Source organism: Sus scrofa, chromosome 9, assembly GCF_000003025.6.
Source record: "Sus scrofa isolate TJ Tabasco breed Duroc chromosome 9, Sscrofa11.1, whole genome shotgun sequence".
NCBI lineage: Eukaryota > Metazoa > Chordata > Mammalia > Artiodactyla > Suidae > Sus > Sus scrofa.
This window is the reverse complement of record NC_010451.4, coordinates 86,098,640-86,118,510: the sequence shown is the minus strand read 5'-3', so window position 1 is coordinate 86,118,510 and position 19,871 is coordinate 86,098,640. Positions and strand designations below refer to the sequence as shown.

Below are 19,871 nucleotides of genomic sequence, written 5' to 3'. Positions count from 1 at the left end.
CAAAGATGTCCTAATATTCTGAGATTTTTCTATAATCCACTACAAGTCAAGAACAAGGCGAAAGCTTTTCCACTCTAAGAGGAAAACTTAAGGATCAATGCCCAACTGTTTCTTTGCTTTGTAAGTGCTGAATTTAAAATTAAAATTTTAAGTTCCTTGGGAGTTTCTGTCGTGGAGCAGTGGAAACAAATCTGACTAGGAACCATGAGGTTGAGAGTTTGACCTCTTACCTTGCTCAGTGGGTTAAGGATCCAGCGTTGCCATGAGCTGTGATGTAGGTCATCACAGCTTGGATCTGGCGTTGCTGTGGCTGTAGTGTAGGCTGGCAGCTATAGCTCCGATTCTACCCCTAGCCTGGGAACCTCCATATGCTGTGGGTATGGCCCTAAAAAGAAAATAAATAAATAAATAAATAAGTAAATAAAATGAAAAATAAAATAAAATAAATTGTAAGTTCCTTAAACTGCAGAGGGAAGGATTCTATTTCAATGTTATATTCCAACAGGTTCCCTCTGAGAACCCTACAGATGGGAGAAAGCACAATTGGACAAACACACAAATCAGTACTATAGAAAAAGGAGAATACAACCTGGCTACATGGGGGCTCCCTCAGAATCACAAGGAAGATTCAATGGGAAAACCATAAATTTACGATATCAAAGGAAAAAAATTACCATATAAATTTACTATATAAATTACTATATAAATTTACTATATATATATATATATATCCATTTTTAAAGAACAATCGAGTTTTCGGAGAACAGTGAACAATGGCAACCTTCTTCACATAACAAATTAACGAGCACTATGTTTAAACTACGAAAACTACTCTGTCTTTTAGGTCAGAAGCAAGATAGTCACCACCTCAGCTCTTTAGTAGTGCTTTTTAAATATACCGAGTATTTAGACAAAAAAAGAGAAAGAGAGAGAAGGGAGGAAGGAAGGAAAAAAATGTGTTGAACAATCCCCTAGATTTGAGATCAGCCAACTTCTTCTGTAAAAGGCCAAAGAGTAAATTTTTTTTTTTCTTGTCTTTTTAGGGCCACACCCATGGCATATGGAGGTTCCCAGGCTAGCGGTCTAATAGGAGTTGTTGCTACCAACCTACACCGCAGCAACACCAGATCTGAGCCTCATCTGCTGCCTACACCACAGCTCACAGCAATACTGGATCCTTAACCCACTGAGCAAGGCCAGGAATCGAACCCTTGATCTCATGGTTCCTAGTCAGATTTGTTTCCACTGCGCCATGATGGGAACTCCCAAAGAGTAAATATTTTGAATATGGTCCCTGTCTCAGTACTCCACTTGGCTATTAGAATCCAAAAGTAACCATAGATGGTATATAAGGAAAAGGACATGGTTGGGCTCCACCCAGTAATTTCTATCTATGTACACTGACATTTGAATTTCATACAATTTTCATATGCCACAAAATATAACTCTTTTGATTTTTTTTTCCCAACCAATTCAGAATGTAAAAATCATTTTTATCGCTTGGGTTATACAAAAACAGGTGGGCCAGACTTGGTGACCCTGCCATAGGTTACTTTAACAATAATTAAGTCCGAAAATAGAACTTGGAGTGGTGTGTGTTTGGGTGTGTGTGTGAATGAAGGTGAGTGTGTGAGAATGTGAGTGTGAGTGTGTTTGTGTGTGCGTTCGAGGTGGGGTGAGCAGAGAAAGGCAATACTGGTGAAGAGGAAGAGAATTTTCCTTTTTTTTTTTTTGACACTACTCCACACTTTAAAAATATTCTATCATAATCATGGATTAATTATAAAATTTAAAAAACTAATTATTAAATAAATATAATCATATCTAATTGCCTTTTTTCCTGTTCTTTTTTTTTTTTTTTTTTTTTTTGCATGGTAAGGTCAAGGGTTTAATAGAGAGACTATAAAGAGTCATCAAATTATAAAAGTGTTAAATTTTAAAACAACATTTTTATTTCTCTCCTATCTCTTTCTCTCAGAAAAATAAAAGGCTCTTTAGTTGTTAATTATATTCCTGTAAACAGAGTAAACCTTAGGAATTTAGATTTGCTTTCTATCTAATCTGCAAGCTTCACTGACCTTTCATCAGGAACAATGGTGTACACACAGTTCCTACATTCATACCAGTTCCCTTCTCCCCCTCACCTTTTTGGGTGTTGAACTCCAGCCAAACATTAAATTACCTTGGGAAGAAAAAGGTAGGAGAGAAAAAAGCTCAAAGATGGCATTGGGCCTCATTTTGTGAGGACACTCAATCTTAATTTAGAGAAAAAGAGAAGAGACTTTTTATTGAGTGTAAGAAGCATGAGAACTGGAAAGAACAGATTTTTCAGACAAGCCTAGTTTTGTAAGTTTAAAGGAGAATCATGCTTGTGTTTCGATGCAGGTGGGACTGTCGATCAGGTGTATGTGTTTGTGTGTCTGTTTGTGTCTATAAATCCACACCCATTTTTCACCAGAAACATCCAGGAATACACTTCTGGCAAGAGCATGGACTAGTTCAGGTAAGTAAGCAAAATTTCCAAATGATTCAATCAGTGATCAAACTGTTATATTTAAAGGATCGAATTATCGCTGTTCAAAATTAAGGTCTTGAGTAAAGCAAAGGGTACATTCAATAAAATGAAACGTTTCTTTTTTTAATGAACTAGATTTCCCTGGTTGCCTTCATATTTTTACTTTCTACTTATGTTAATGATGTTATAATCAACAACGACCAAAAATGACCCTTTAAATATTATACTGCAAGTAACAATTTTTTCTCCTTGTTTTCTTTTGTAGAGGATCTTTTACGTAACATTAAGTGACTTCTGTTATTTTTGAAAAAGAAAACAGTAGGGTCAGAAAATGCTAACTACCAGTGTTTATAACACCTAACCATAGACATTTGTTTATTTGCTTCCTGAATATACTGTGGGCTGCTCCAGGGCCATGACCTTGACGAAAGTCATCTGTGTCCCCCAAGTAGCTTAACCAACGTATCTGATACTAGAGGATCATATGTAATTCATGTTCTATTTACCAATGAAATTCCTGTTCATCCAAAAATAATAATAGATAAATGGATTGGCTTTGTCATAGAATACATTTAATATCTATTTTACAATTTATCAGTGTCATTCATAAAACAAAAATCTTGACTTTTTTAAGTTGTACAATCTGACAATAATACATTATAACCTGAAATCTGAAAAAAAAATTTAGTACTTACTCTAAATTTGGCACCTATCAGACAGGAAATTGGTGAAGTTATACTTTCTCTCTTTTGATGTAGATTCTACCTACTTATCTCTGCCTATCACAGAGAACTTTTCCTAGTGTTTCCTCTAGATTAGCTTTTTCTTAACTCTTTACTTCTAGAGATCCCTGGAAGAATCTTAAGGCAATTAGGGGATCTCTTTCCCAGGAAAGAGAACAAAGGCAAATAAAATTTGACATACAATTTCAGAGATTTTTTGAGACCCCAACAATTCAATCATAGACCTTCTAGAAGCCCACAGGACCCAAGGCCCCACACTAGGTGACTGCTTCAATTTCTTCACTGCAACTTTCAGCCCAACAGAGTCTGCACTCCTCACAGTGGACTCCGAGTTCCAGGTTCAGCTGCCTTTATCGTCTCCTGAAATCTACCCTTTCTGTACAGTATAAGATGACATCCCTAAGGTAAAAGATGGCATTCTGAAATGCTTTATGGTATTAATAATTTATAGGAACTCAAACTGCTATCCTTAACAGTACCCTGTTACTGTTAAACAGTGTTTGTCAATGCAAAGAAATTTATTTACTTATTTTTGTCTTTTAAGAGCCAAACTGTGGCATATGGAGGTTCCCAGGCTAGCGGTCGAATCAGAGCTGTTGCCCCAGGCCTACACCACAGCCACAGCAACACCAGAACTGAGGCACATCTGCTACCTGCACCACAGCTCACGACAATGCCAGATCCTTAACCCACTGAGCAAGGTCAGGGATCGAACCTTCAACTTCATGTTTCCTAGTCAGATTCAGTTCCTGTGCACCATGACGGGAACTCCCCAAAGAAATTTAAAAGTGGGTCCTTTGCAGATTAAGAAGGAAAACAATTTAAATAGGGCCAAACCAACCATTTTCAATCCAGAGGAGGGCTGAAGGCCTGCACCGCTGACAAGAAAAAGATACTACGATGAGGAATGATTTTTAAATAAGATAGGGCTATAAATTTATAGGTAAAAGGCTGAGTAAATGATGGAAGGAAAGAGGAACCCAAGAACTAGAATCCTCCATATTCTATTTTCCTCTCAGTTCTACTTTCAACAGTATTTATGCATGCCTAATCTCACTATCTTGGCATACAGTTAAAATTCTGTTTTACCCTATTAAATCAAGAAGAATCAAAAGGCAAAAAATACTTAGGTGCAACAAATGTCACCTTTCCATTGCACTTAGCAGTGGCAAGGCCATTAATCAACATGGTCTTATGTGAGTTTTAACGCAGTGCTGTGAACACTAGAATATAGTCAGAAGGAGGCTTTGTGTGCCCTGGTCCAGTTCTCTTTTGACATCATTGTACTGCTTTCAGAATGCCCAGAATGCGGCTTTTCATCAAGTGGACATTTAGTGAGTTGATTATACTTCCACAGTATTTTAAAAATAAAACGTAATCTGCAGCCCAGATTCAAGCCCTGGTCTGAGAATTTCCAAATGCCATGGGAATGGCCATTAAAAAAAACTTTAAAAGTGACCCCCAAAATCTTAACTTCCTTTTGTATCCCAAGAAGTGCCCCATATCCAGCACCTGGCCCAGCACCTGGCATAGAGAAAGTACTCAATAAATACATACTAGAGAACAAATAAATTCTTAGAAGACTAGTAAGCATAGCCAGTGCCAGATTATGAATTATGGTAATAAACAGAAACCCTGAAGAGAGTTTAAATTCTGTATTACCTTCATCTTATTGTGATTATGAGGTAAAGTATATAAAAATAATCATAGTACAATGTGAGTACCATACAGAGCTACAAATGGATTGTTTGAGAGCAGAGAATGTATTGTCTTACCTTTGTAAGTGCTAAGTGGAGCAAGGCATATAGCAAATGTTCCTTTAATGTTTGTGGAACTAACTTAAACAGGAGCAGAGAACAGGAATTCTTTTCCATTGCTGACACTCTGGCACTTAATGATACTTGCCACAGAATAAGGAAATAAAGTAGAAGCCTGGTTTCACTGGTTATTTCCAAAATAAATTTTACCTAAGGCGAAATGTGGCATGAAGTTACTACATGTGTATGAGCAAAGTTGTAAAGAAAATCTTTCAGGATTATTACAGATAGGAAGGATTCCTGCTAAGGTGGGGTACTAAATTAATATAAGATGTCTTTAAATGTTAAGACCGTAAAATCAGACAAAAACAAACTAACAACACTTCTGGAAAAAGTGTAAAATAATGCAGTCACTTGGAAAAACAGTCTCACAGTTCCTCAGGAAGTTAAATTCAGCAATTCTACTTCCAGGTATACACCCAAGAGAAATGAAAATATATGTTCACACAAAAGGTTGCACTCAAATGTACATAGCGTCATTATTCACAAAAGCCAAAAAGTAGAAACTACTCAAATGTCCAAGTGATCAATGGATAAATATGGTATACCCATACAATGGAATAATAATATTTGACCAAAGAATGAAGTCCTAATACATGCCACAACATGGATGAACTTTGTTTTTTGTTTTTTGGGGGGAGTTTGCGTTTTCTAGGGCTGCACCCATGGCATATGGAGGTTCCCAGGCTAGGGGTCAAATCAGAGCTGTAGCCAGTGGCCTACACCACAGCCACAGCAACATAAGATCCAAGCCGAATCTGTGACCTACAAAACAGCTCACGGCAATGCCGGATCCTTAACCCACTGATCAAGGCCAGGGATCGAATCCACATCTTCATGGATGCTAGTCATGTTCATTTCCCCTGAGCCATGAAGGGAAATCCTGGATGAACTTTGAAAACACTGTATTATATGAGAGCATCCAGTCAGAAAAGATCACATCTTATATGGTTCCACTTATATGAAATATCTGGAATAAGAAAATTTATAGAGACAGAAAGGAGATTAGATGTTTCTTAGGGTTGGGGGAGATGAAAGGATTAGGAGGTGATTACTAAAGTATATAAGGTTTCTTTTCGAGGTAATGAAAACTGTCTAAAATTAACTGTGGTGATGGTTGAACACTATGAAAATATGCCAAAAAAGTTGTACACTTTCAATGGATGAATTGTGTTGGTATATGAATTATATTTTAGTAAAGTTGTTAATAAAAAACCAACCAACCAAAACCTGATAGACAAAAATCACAGAATCCTATTCCCTGCTTAATAATCCTGCTCCATAATTTCTGGCCTTTTTTTTTTTTTTTTTTTTTTTTTTGGTCTTTTTGCCTTTTCTAGGGCAGCTCCTGCGGCATATGAAGGTTCCCAGGCTAGGGGTCCAATTGGAGCCGTAGCCACCGGCCTAAGCCAGAGCCACAGCAACGCAGGATCGGAGCCATATCTGTGACCCACACTACAGCTCACAGCAATGCCAGATCCTTAACCCACTGAGCAAGGCCAAGGATAGAACCTGCAACTCATGGTTCCTACTCATATTCGTTAACCACTGAGCCACGACGGGAACTCCAATTTCTGGCCATCTTTAAGCCATGGTATCAAAACTTGAAACAGCAGTCTGACAATATTTGAAACATACAAGAAAACCTGGGTCCAAACTAGCCTGCAGATATTTCTATTTTCAAATTAATTCAACTTTTTTCATCTGTAAACTGAGTTGTTTCCTCAAAGTACTTTGAAATATTTCTGGATGTTTGGTGCATTTTTCACAATGTCTTCAGTCCTTCAATCTCTAATACACATTCCCAGCTACTTGTATCACTCCTTTCAAGGTTAATGGGTTCCCTCTCTACACAAGGTGTTCTGTTTTCCTCTCCTCCACTTTTGGATGCTTCCAAAATGACTAATGTTTTATTGTAGCAACCGTTGAATTCCCATGTCAGAATTTTTTTCCTGTTAAAACCCAAAGCAAAATTTGAAATTCCTTTTTCTCATGATGTGTTCTGAATTTAACGGAGTCAACATCTCTTGCCATGCAAAATTCAAGGATATTGTGTGGTCCAGTCCAAAGTATTCCTGATAGATTTATAAAGTATGCAAAGATTAACTGTTACTTCCTCCTCTATGTTCTGAAAGCCAGAGCTTTTGCATGGTCCAGAGATGTCCTTTCAATCACCACTAATCATAATAGCATCTACTGAACACTTAGTTGATTCCAAGCCATGTGCCTTGAGATTTGAAACAGTCTCATAACCTCAGCACTATCATCTGAAAGGACACAACCTCTTCCTATCTAGTTATAATTATGTATCCTCTATGCCATATGTCCTACAACTGCTTGGTAGCTTAAATATCTGTAGATAGATATCTGCTTATCTTATGCCTACTTCAGAAGTCTTTGGTGCTTCTGAGTTAATATATTGATTTCTCTCTTCTGTTTTAGGATGGGGACATGACATCACTTGGGTGCAGACATATGAGGAAGGTCTCTTTCATATTCAAAAAAGGTAAAATACCTCTCAATTAATTTCGACAGATGATATAGATACCTATTCATCAAAGAGCCAAAATCTAACATGTTAGCTTTTGAAAGGATACAATAAGAATTTTCTCTGATATTATATGCTGTTTTGCCTAAGAGATGCTATTAAAATTCTTTTATAAAGAAATTCATTGTATTAATTTCTTTGTAATCCAAACAAGACTTTTTTTTTTTTTGGTTCTTTTTGCCTTTTCTAGGGCCACTCCCACAGCATATGGAGGTTCCCAGACTAGGGGTCTAATCAGAGCTGTAGCTGCCGGATAAGTCACAGCCGCAGCAACTTGGGATCCGAGCCGCGTCTTCAACCTACACACCACAGCTCACAGCAACGCCGGATCCTTAACCAACTAAGCGAGGCCAGGGATCGAACCCACAACCTCATGGTTCCTAGTCGGATTCATTAACCACTGAGCCACAATGGGAACTCCCCAAACAAGATTTTTTTTTTTTTTATGTTGAGGAGCAACCGACTTACCATTATATTAGTTTCACCTATACAGTGTAATGATTGGATAGCTGTATATATTGCCAAATGATCACCACAATAAGTCTAGTTAACATCCACCAAGCTAACTTTTGAATGTAAGTTGCATAAGCAAAATAGCATCATTCACTGGGCAGAATACAAGCTTAAATGGGAAACTGGTTTAGAGCAGCACTTCTTAAGGCTGTCATCATCAGAATAATCTGGGAAGCTTTCTTTAAAATCCACATTCAGGGTCAATCAGTCAAGTACTTACTAAGTATCCGTTGCTATGTGCCAGACACTGTTCTATGCTCAATGACCAAGAGTGACACAAATATTTATCTTTGAAGATCTACTACTGAGAAACTTGCATTTTTAAAAGCTCCTCAAGAATCTATCAAACAGGAGTTCCCGTGTGGCACAGTGAAAACGAATTCGACTAGGAACCATGAGGTTATGGGTTCAATCCCTGGCTTTGCTCAGTGGGTTAAGGATCCAGTGCTGCCATGAGTTGTGGTGTAGGTCACAGACACAACTCGGATCTGGTTATGCTGTGGTGTAGACCATCAGCTGTAGCTCAGATTGGGCCCCTCGCCTGGGAACCTCCATATAGCATGGGTGTGGCCCTAGAAAAACAAAAACAAACAAAAAGAAAAAGAATCTGTCAAACATCTAAAGAGCATTCATTTAAAATTTAAAGAAAAAGGAAAGATTCCTCATAAGAATTGAGTAAAACACTCTCAACAATGGAGAAATCGTACCAAAAAAAAAAAAAAAAAGTCTATAGAATAATCTTATTTCAAATAGAAATGTAACAAACAAACAACATATTAGCAAAGAGCAACCCCCAGAACATTTAAAGAACATACCCTGATTAAGTGAGATTCAGTTTGGGAATGCCAAAAGAGTCAAGATTAAGAAATCTATTAATTAAAATCATGTAATTATTTATAAGGATACAAATCATACAAGAATCTCATATCCATAAATGCTGAAAATCCATTTAATATAATGCCAAATCCATATTTTAATTTTAAAACTTTTTATTTAATAATATTAATGTATTTTTATTTATCCTAACAAGGAAATAGCCATCCCAGCAAAGGAAGTAAAAGTCAATGCTTACTAGGAAAATGAATCAAACCATCTATCTCACTGAAGGATTTTTTTTAACCACCACAATTACCAGCATTGTTCTAAAGATACTAATCAATGCAAATACTTGAGAAAAACTTGGAAAGGAGAGGATGAAAGAACCTTCATCTGCAGATGACAACTGTGCAAGGGAAAGACTTGAGAATCAGCTCAAATTATTCAGAAGTATGAAGATACAGTTAAATTATGAAACTAAATTAATACCTACAAATCAACAGCACTTCTATATTAAAAAATTAAAATAGTTAAAGAAACTTATAAAATATCCTATATAAAATAGCAGTGATAAAGATTAACTAACTAGGAGTTCCCACTGTGCTGCAGGGGAAACAAATCCAACTAGTATCCATGAGGTCTTGATCCCTGGCCTTGCTCAGTGGGTTTAGGATCCAGCGTTGCCATGAGCTGTGGTGTAGGTTGCAGACACAGCTCAATCTGGCATTGCTGTGGCTGTAGGGTAGGCTGGCAGCTTCAGCTCTAATTTGACTCCCGCTCCGATTTGACCCCTAGCCTAGGAACTTCCAAATGCCTCAGATATGGCCCTGAAAAAAAAAGGAAAAAAAAAAAAAAAAGGAGGTTAAATATCCCAGGAAAAACTTGACAGAATATGCACAAAATCCACATGAATTAAATGTACCACTGAGGAAAAAAATGACAAACCTATGAGAAGGGATATCGTACTTGTAGATAGCAAGACTCAATATTGTAAAACTGTCAATTCTCTCTATACTTAAAATTTTAAGACAATCACTGATATTGAAATGGAAACAGAGACCTAAATAGTTAGGAACATTCTGAAAAGACATCAGTGGGGACTTAACCAATTTTACTAAACCTGTAATACAGCAATATGTTACTGGTAAATAAACTGAATAGAATGGAGAGTACAGAAATAAAATTGACTACTACAGAAACTGTTTACATGATAAAGTGGCCTTTTAAATCAGGAGTAAGGCAGATAGAAATATAAAATAATTATTGTTAGACTTTAAAAGCCATTATTGAAAAATAAACTTTGATCTACACCTCACATTTTATATCAAACAAATTACAAAAATTAATTATAAGGATGAACCAATTAAGGTAGTAAATGATCCTATTGCAAAATGGTATATTTTTAAATTCTCTGAGTAAGGGAAGGCTGACATTTGGGTAAGGCATGAGTGATGTCTAGGATGTGAGAACAAAGCACTTAATTTTTGTGCCCTAGATGCTACTCTTGCCTCACCCTCGTCTTCCTTTAGGCTTGAGTATGGCCAAAGTAAAGCAAAGCAGTGAAAAGAAGAAAGAAAAACCCTAAAATAAATGACTAACATTTTTGATGGTATGAATTTCTGCATAACCAAAAACTTATCATAAGGAAAGGAAAAAGATTAAAAAATACAAAACAAATATAAAACTATAATACGTATTACAAGAGTGAATTTCTCTAACATGAAAAGTACTCATATAAACTAATAAGAAAAAGGTCAACAAGTCAATGGAAAAAAAATGAACCTAAGATATGAAAGATAGTTTACAGAATAAAAAAATTAGTAACCTAATGTATGAGTAAAATGGACTATTTTTTACAGCTTTACTGAGATATAATTGACATATAACATTGTACAAGTTTAAAGTATACAATATGATGATTTGATATATGTATATATTGCAGAATGATTACCACAACAAGGTTAATTAACCCCTCTCATACTTAATGTTTGTATGTGCGTGTGGTGAGAACTTTTCAGATATACTGTCTTAGCAACACTCAAGTACACCTTACAGTATTGTCAGCTCTAGGCATCATTCACTTCCCGGGATTTGAGTTCCCATCGTGGCTCAGTGGAAGTGAATCCAACTAGTATCCATGAGGATGCAGATTCAATCCCTGGCCTCACTCAGTGGATTAAGGATCCATCGTTGCCATCAGCTGTGGTATAGGTTGCAGATGCAGCTCAGATCCCACGTTGCTGTGGCTGTGGCATAAGCCAGCAGATGCAGCTCCGACTTGACCCCTAGCCTGAGAACTTACATATGCTGAGGGTGCTGCCCTAAAAAATAATAATAATACATTTTATATATGTATTATATATATAATACATTTATATATATATATATATATACATTTTATATATATAATACATTTTATATATGTATTATATATATAATACATATATATATATATATACATTTTATATTTATACACACACACACACATACACACACACATGTAAGTAAGTTCTTTCCCAGGGCTCACCCATCCTTTTAACTGGAAGTATGGGCCCTTTGAGAAACTACACCCATTTTCCCCACCTCTCACCCCCAACCCTGAAGCCACCAGTCTATTGTACATTTCTAAGGGTTCAGATTCTACTTTCTTTTAGATTCCAGATACCACAAGTGAGATCACGTAGTACTCATCTCTGACTTATTTTTCTTAGCATAATCTGCTCAAAGTTCATTCATGTTATCACAACTATACTGATAGCCACCAAGGTTGTTTCCATGTCTTGACTCTTATGAGTAATGCTGCAGCGAACATGGGGGTACAGATGTCTCTTCGAGACAGTGAGATAGTAATTTCATTTCCTTTGGCTATAAACCCAGAAGTAGAGTTGCTGGATCATATAAGAAAGTAAAACCACATTAACTTCCCTCTTTCACCTATTAGATAAGAGAATTAAAAGCTTAATAACCAGTTTTAGTAAGAGTAAACAGTTACCTCTCACATTACCAGAGAGAATATAAATTGGTACATCTTCTATGGAAAGTATAGACAGTACATCAAAACTATAAATGCACATACTCTAACCCAGAAATTCTACTTGTGGCAATTTATTTACAAATATACCCACCCATGTGCAAAATTATATGTAAATAACCTCATGTTCACCAAAGCAGTATTTTTAAATGTCTGAAAACAATCTAAACATAAAACGTTGAAAACAATTTAAATATTTTAGGTAGACTGATAAAGATGATTCATATAATGGAATATTATTCAAAAGCACAAGGGGATAATATCCAAGATACATCATTACGCTTAAAGAGCAAAATACGAATACGTGTGTATGGTGTGTTGGTATTTATATTTTTAATAAAGAAAGGAATACATGCATGTGCACATACATATGAACATATATAATTCACAGTCATAAACATATACATTTACATAGGTATACATACAAGCACATACACACGCACATGCATATTTTGTCGTATGACCTGAAAACCTCTGAAAGGAAACTTAAGACATGGTAATCCGGCTTACTTCTGGAAGGCAGGATGGGAGGAGGAATTTTCACTTTTTTAACTTTTAAATTTTTAACCATCTGAGTATTTATTTTCCATCTGAGTATTTATTTTCCACAAAAAATACATAGAATTTTAAAAGAGAATTCTCACAGAAATGGAGAAGAGATTGGTGGCTTCCAGGGATTGGGATTGCGAAGTATGGAAATGGGTAAATGTGCTCAAAGGGTACAAACATGCAGTTATGATACTGATGAGCAGCTAGGCTTGGCGGGCTCTGGTTTTAGAGCATCTCAGAAGTATGTGTCGCCCAAATTTTTAACTCTTTATCTCAACTTGAGCTTATCACAATCTGATATGCTAGTTCATGAGATTTTAGACCAGGGACCCCCTGTTTTTATTTGGTCTGCAGCTAAGGATGATTTTTATATTAAAAATATTTTTAATCAAAAGACTTTTATGACACGCGAAAGTTACTTGAAATTTAAATTCCACGTTTTAAGTTAAGTTTCACTCTAACACAGCCACCCTCACTTTGTTGGCCTACATCCATGGCTGCTTTCGTGCAGTAATAGCAGAGGTAAGCAGCTGTCCACAAAACCACATGGTCTGCAAAACCTTCAATATTTACTATCTGTCTCTTTGCTTAAAAAGCTTCTGAGCCCGTTTTCAGGCTTCCCTACTTCAGTGGCTGCCAGAAATAGAAACATTTCTTGCTTTTCCTGAAATGGAATACTGTCTTGGTTTGAATGTCTTAACAACCCATTCAGGGCTGAACTGTTGAGACTGAGTATTTTTTATGGTCTTGATACATTTTTCCTTGGACTCCAGTTGGTCAGAAATCTGATGCTGAAATTAGTTTTCCAAGAGTTACGTCAATGTCTTTCCCTACACATAGCTTTCCTTGTTTCCAGCTGTTGTGAGAGGAAGAAATGGTAGCAGTTCAGTTCCACCTAAGTGCAATCAGGGAAAGAATTATGTAGTAGAAAGATTGCTACTTGATGCTTAGGAGGTCTAAGTTCTTTATGTGTCTCTAAAAAAGTGTTAATAAATATTTTTAGACTTATTTTTCTAGTAAAAGAGGTAATACCTAAAAGAGGTAATAATAACATTTCATTCATCAGGTATCTAGTCTGTTTTTTCGCCAGCAAATGTAGAGTTGTTGGCAAATATTAGCTTTCTATGTTATAAATTTTTTTAGATAAATTGTACAATTTATTCTTAAAAATAACTTGCATTCTAAGTTCAAGGATTAAATGAAATTAACAGAAGTGTTAAATAACAAAGTTTAGAATTAAGACTAAAGTTAAAAAAACAGAATTATTCAATAACAAGGACTTCATATGATTATTTCTGTTGATTTTTAAAAGATTTATGTTTAATATGTGCACATTAACCTATCTCTTTTTGCACCAGCATCCTCTCAAAATTAAAGGAACATTTTTTAAAACCTCTTAAATATCCAAATCATAATTATTTTATCTTTCCCTATAGTTAACACTCTAATTTTTTTTCTTATCCTAAAGAGCAGGGAAGTCAGTTAGCTACCCTAATGACTTTTTTTCAGAATTAAAATCAAAATGACACTGAAAAACACATAGGAAGGGAACTCTGACTGAGATTCTTTGTATATTATGAGTTGTAACAAGAATGAAAGGATGTAAAAAAAGCCAAACACCAACAGCCTTTCTTTAAAAACCAAAAACAAACCAAAACACCTAAGTAAAAACTTTTTGACTCTCCTAAAATTTTCTAACATGTACGTATTTGAAATGATTATCTTGTTCGTAAGATTCTTTCACCTTCATTTTTCTAACTGAATCACATTATACATAAGAATGACCTGGTAAGCTTGTTAAGCTATGGATTCTGGACCTTACCACCAAATGTTCTCTTGAGTGAGTCCAGGAAAGAATCTGAGAATTCATATTTCTTTTTTTTTTTTTTTTTTTTTTTTTGTCTTTTTTGCCTTCTCTAGGGCCACACTTGCAGCATATGGAGGTTCCCAGCTAGGGGTCTAATTGGAGCTATAGCTGCCAGCTAAGCCACAGCCACAGCAACGCCTAATCCAAGCCACGTCTGAGACCTACTCCACAGCTCATGGCAACACCGGGTCCTTAACCCGCTGAGCAAGGCCAGGGATCAAACCCACAACCTCATGGTTCCTAGTCAGATTCATTAACCACTGAGCCACGACGGGAACTCCAGAATTCCTATTTCTAATGAGTTATATTTCTGGTGAAGCTGATGCTTCAGTTCTAGGGCCATGTTTAACACTACCACAACTGCAGTGCTGAGGTTTGTCAGTCTGAGAGTTTTACTATGTCCTGTTGGAAGTATGAAAAGCTTATGTCTAATTTCACTGGACATTTAGACTCAAAGTGAATCACTGGGTTTAATTCTACACTCTTTCTGTTTAGTAACAAGCCATTGATGGTTATTCATCACTTGGAGGATTGTCAATACTGCCAAGGTAATTTTTGCCCCGAGATCTTATTGTATCTCTAATATGAAGTAGAAAATGACATAGTTACAAACTGTTAAGTAGCCACTCAAAAAAAACCTATTTGAAAAAGAAAAAAGATAACTAACTGCTAGAATACCATCATTTTACTAAGGTGCTTAGAGACTACAATTTCATATTTTCTTTCATAAAGACTAGAATTTCATATCTCTCTTTCTCCCCTACCCCCCTAAAATAACAGGAAAACCTGATGAAAGATGTTGTTTTAACCAATGAGTCAATGAATTGCATGAAAGTATAAAGCCAGTGGCTTCATCAATGTGACTATCTATTGATGCCTTCTGGGATAGATTCTGTGCCTCATTGCTTTCCAACCAGAGACAAAATGGCAACTGGTCGATGATCTATTATCATTCAAGTTATAGATACAAACAAATATTAAATACTAGCTTAATTTTGCCATATTATATTGACAGTGTCTTGGTCCTTAAAACTAACTGCTGTTATGTTTTCCCTGACAGCATTTAAAAAAGGGTTTGCCCAAAATAAAAAAAATACAAACAATGGCTCAGAATAATTTCATCATGCTGAATCCCATGGTACGTGACTTCTACAATGCTCTTTTTTCACCCCTTTTGGCCATATCCAGGGCATATAGAAGTTCCAAGGCCAAATGGAAGTTCCCAGGCCATGGATTGAATCCAAGCTGCAGCTACGACCTACACCACAGCTATGGCAATGCCAAATTCTTAATACACAGTGCAAGAACTCCTTACAATGCTTTTTTTTAATATCACAATTCAATAGAAAAAAAAAAGGAATCTATTTTGTCTTTTTAAGACAAAAAGAGCTATAAAGTATTAGTGTATATAGAATGTTATATAGAATTGTAAGAGGCCAAAATATACAATTTACAAAAGTATTTTTAAAATCAACTGTTAGGAGTTCCCATCGTGGCGCAGTGGTTAACGAATCTGACTATGGAACCATGAGGTTGCAGGTTCGATCCCTGGCCTTGCTCAGTGGGTTAAGGATCTGGTGTTGTCGTGAGCTGTGGTGTAGGTTGCGGATACGGCTCAGATCCCGCCTTGCTGTGGCTCTGGCGTAGGCCGGTGGCTACAGCTCCGATTAGACCCCTAGCCTGGGAACCTCCATATGCCGCAGAAGCGGCCCAAGAAATGGCAAAAAGACAATAAATAAATTAAATAAATAAATAAATAAAATCAACTGTTAAAAGTCCAATCCAATAACATTTATTTTTTTTTCTTTTGATAGCATGAGACCACTGATAAGAACTTATCACCTGATGGACAGTATGTGCCTAGAATCATGTTTGTGGGTAATTGTGTAATCTCCTTACATCAGATTTACAAAATCAGCAGCCTTCTTGCTTTTATTTACTTTTAAATGCTAGTTCAAATACTATACCTTTTAAAGGGAAGTCATTAGTAACCTAGTCAATAACAGCTCTGACTAGTTCAACAAATTCACTGTATCTATAATTTGCAAATTATAAATATTAAAATTTTTATTTTTTAAACTACCTGATGCTATTTAATCAATATCCCAAAGTACTCTTGGGGGGGGGGGGTGCTTTTTACGGCCACGTCTGCAGCATATGGAGGTTCCCAAGCTAGGGGTCCAATCAGAGTTACAGCCGCCAGCCAGTGCCACAGCCACACCAGATCTGAGCCGCAACTGTGACCTACAGCACAGCTCATGGCAACACCAGATTCTTAACCCACTGAGCAAGACCAGGGATCGAACCGCAACCTCATGGTTCCTAGTTGGATTCATTTCCGCTGTGCCATGATGGGCACTCCCCAGTGTACTTTCCTCATAGTTCTCTAAGCTATGTTGACAGAGAGCTATGACATACCAAAATGAGAAATCAGATTAACTCATCATGAATTACCATGTATGAAAACTGATTTTGCTTGTAAATTTGCTTAACATTTGTTTTAGATTAAGAGGAAAGAATGATTTTCAGAATGTTTTAAATAATATATAACTCACTTTTTCCTTGGCAGATCCTTCTTTAACAGTCAGAGATGATATAACTGGAAGATATTCCAACAGACTGTATACATATGAACCTCAGGATTTGCCACTGTGTAAGTACTCACCAATTATCTTGAACAGTGATACTAGTAACACATGACTTTTAGAGGGGCCAGTGCTGCCCTCTATCAGTGCTTCCCCACAAAGAGTGCTACCTACGCATAATCATCACTGGGGTTAGGAGTGGTGGTATTGGTTAAAATGAAGACTCTTAGCTCTCACCAAAATCAGAATTTCTGAGGTACTTCAGAATCTAATAGGGATGTCTAATGATTTTTATGATTACTAAATATTAAGACTAACAAAAAGAATAGAGTACACATTAAAATTAAACCTTAAGAAAACCAGTCCATATTCACAATAGCCAAGACATGGAAACAACCTCACTGTTCATTGATAGATGAATGAATTAAGAAGATATGGTACATATATACAATGGACTACTACTCAGCCATGAAAAAGAATGAAATCATGGCATTTGTAGCAACATGGATGCAACTAAAGAGTCTCACACTAACTGAGGTTAAGTCAAAAAGAGAAAGACAAATACCATATGTTATCACTTATATGTGGAATCTAAAATATGGCACAAATGAACCTATCTACAGAAAAGAAACAGACTCACAGATAAGAACAGACTTGTGGTTGCCAAGGAGGAGGGAGAGGGAGGGGGGTTGGACTGGGAGTTTGGGGTTAGTAGATGCAGCCCATTACATTTAAAATGAATGGGCAATGAGGTCCTATTGTATAGCACAGGGAACTGTGTCTAGTCTCTTGGAACAGAACATGATGGCAGATGATATGAAAAAAAGAATGTGTGTGTGTGTGTATATATATGTCTGGGTCACTTTGCTATACAGCAGAAATTAGCACATCGTAAATCAGCTATACTTTAATTTTTTTTAAGTAAAAAAAAGAAAGAAAGAAAGAAAGCTATCCAGTCCTCTCTTCTGGTATCAAAGAGCCTATGTGATCTGCTCAAAATGATAAGAATTTAATCTTTTTCTCTTCCTCAAATGCCTATAGGCAAGGAGATACAGAGTCTGACTTTGGACTTTAATTTTTACAACGTTCACTATGAATGAAGCTTAATAAGATAATTATACCTATCAGATACAGAAATACTGATGCAAAATAATCAGTTAACAAAACAGATATTCCCTCAAAACCTCTTTGATAAAATTGTTTAACATCAAAGAAAGTTGGTCAACAAGTTCTGAATGATATAATCCCTAAATTTACCTGTACACTGTTAGTATAATATTCTTTAACATTGCAGATAAATCCCCATCTTTATAGCTGTTAATTTAAATAGGCCAATTGTAGATTCAGAGGCTAATTGACTATAACATTTTACACTCTTATTTACTAATAGAATAACATAATTTACTTTTTGTTACAGGGATAGAAAACATGAAGAAAGCATTAAAACTTACTCAATCCAAGTTATAATGGAGTACCTCTTAAGATCTTGAATGTCGGAGTTCCCGTCGTGGCGCAGTGGTTAACGAATCCGACTAGGAACCATGACGTTGCGGGTTCGGTCCCTGCCCTTGCTCAGTGGGTTAACGATCCGGTGTTGCCGTGAGCTGTGGTGTAGGTTGCAGACGCGGCTCGGATCCCCCGTTGCTGTGGCTCTGGCGTAGGCCGGTGGCTACAGCTCCAATTCAACCCCTAGCCTGGGAACCTCCATATGCCGCGGGAGCGGCCCAAGAAATAGCAACAACAGCAACAACAACATCAACAACAACAACAGACCAAAAGACAAAAAAAGACAAAAAAAAAAAAAAAAAGATCTTGAATGTCACAAAGAAACACTTCTAGTTAAATGACTAATATTCAAAAGGCAGATATATGGCTTTTGTAACATTACCATTTAGATTTTTAACATGTTTGCAATAGTCTTACGGAGGTATGGTGATATTTCAATAAATGTCAAAACATGCACATGACAATGTAGTAGTTTGATTTCTGCCTGCATGGGCAGTAAGGAAAGTTTGTCATGAATTGATAATTATAGTTGATACAAGAAGACCTACACTGGTTGTTTCTATTTTCCTCTCTATCATTCATTCCACACAATCTTAACTCTGCCCCCTCCTCTGTATGGAACCTACAAGTTAGGTCATACATGATCTACATGTTGCCAAAGCAAATGGATGCATCTCTGATCACTTGTTATTTGAACTATGAGCAGCCTAACTTTTAGAGTTAACTATTTACTTCTTTTTATTTCAACTTTAAAACAGACATTAAAACACTAATTACAATAGATTAAAATACATTATAAAACTTTAAATATGTTTTGCTTAATTTAATTCTTGGGTGGATACTTAACACTATTAATAAGTTTACAAGAATGTAACTGCCTCCAGAATATTCAAGAATTTCTCCAGTTAATTAGGAGAGATGGGATTAAGATGGCAGAATAGAAGGACTGGAGCTCAACTTCTCTCCTAAAAACAACAAAATTCACAACTAAAGTCTGAGCATTCTTCACCCAGATGGACCGGAAACCTAAAAAAAAAAGATATCCTACTCCAGAAGAAAAAGAGGAGGCCACATCAAGAGGTAGGAGGGGCAATTTCGTGATATAAACAACCCCATACCTCCTGGGTGGGAAGCCCCATAGACTGGAAACTAACTGGTTCACAGAGACTCACCTACAGGAGTGAGAGTTCTGAGCCCCACATCAAACTCTCACTTGTGGGGATCTGGCACAGGGAGAAAGAGCCCCTGGAGCATCTGGCATTGAAGGTCAATGGGCTTGTGTGCAGGAGCTCCATGGGACTGGGGGAAACAGAGACCCCATTCTTAAAAGGCACACACAGACTTTCACATGCACTGGATCCTAGGGCAAAGCTAAGTCTCC

General features: G+C 36.6%; 1 protein-coding gene across 1 annotated transcript in view; it reads left to right on the top strand.

The window, feature by feature from the left end:
* Positions 1–18,541, top strand: part of LOC102158500 (anterior gradient protein 3) — a 35,432-nt gene extending 16,891 nt beyond the window's left edge. The window contains 8 exon segments of the mRNA XM_021063960.1: positions 2,459–2,503; positions 7,518–7,581; positions 14,895–14,947; positions 15,460–15,485; positions 15,487–15,537; positions 16,214–16,277; positions 16,969–17,052; positions 18,402–18,541. Of these exon segments, the coding sequence (XP_020919619.1) occupies positions 2,459–2,503; positions 7,518–7,581; positions 14,895–14,947; positions 15,460–15,485; positions 15,487–15,537; positions 16,214–16,277; positions 16,969–17,052; positions 18,402–18,451 (437 nt within the window). The 3' untranslated portion in view covers positions 18,452–18,541.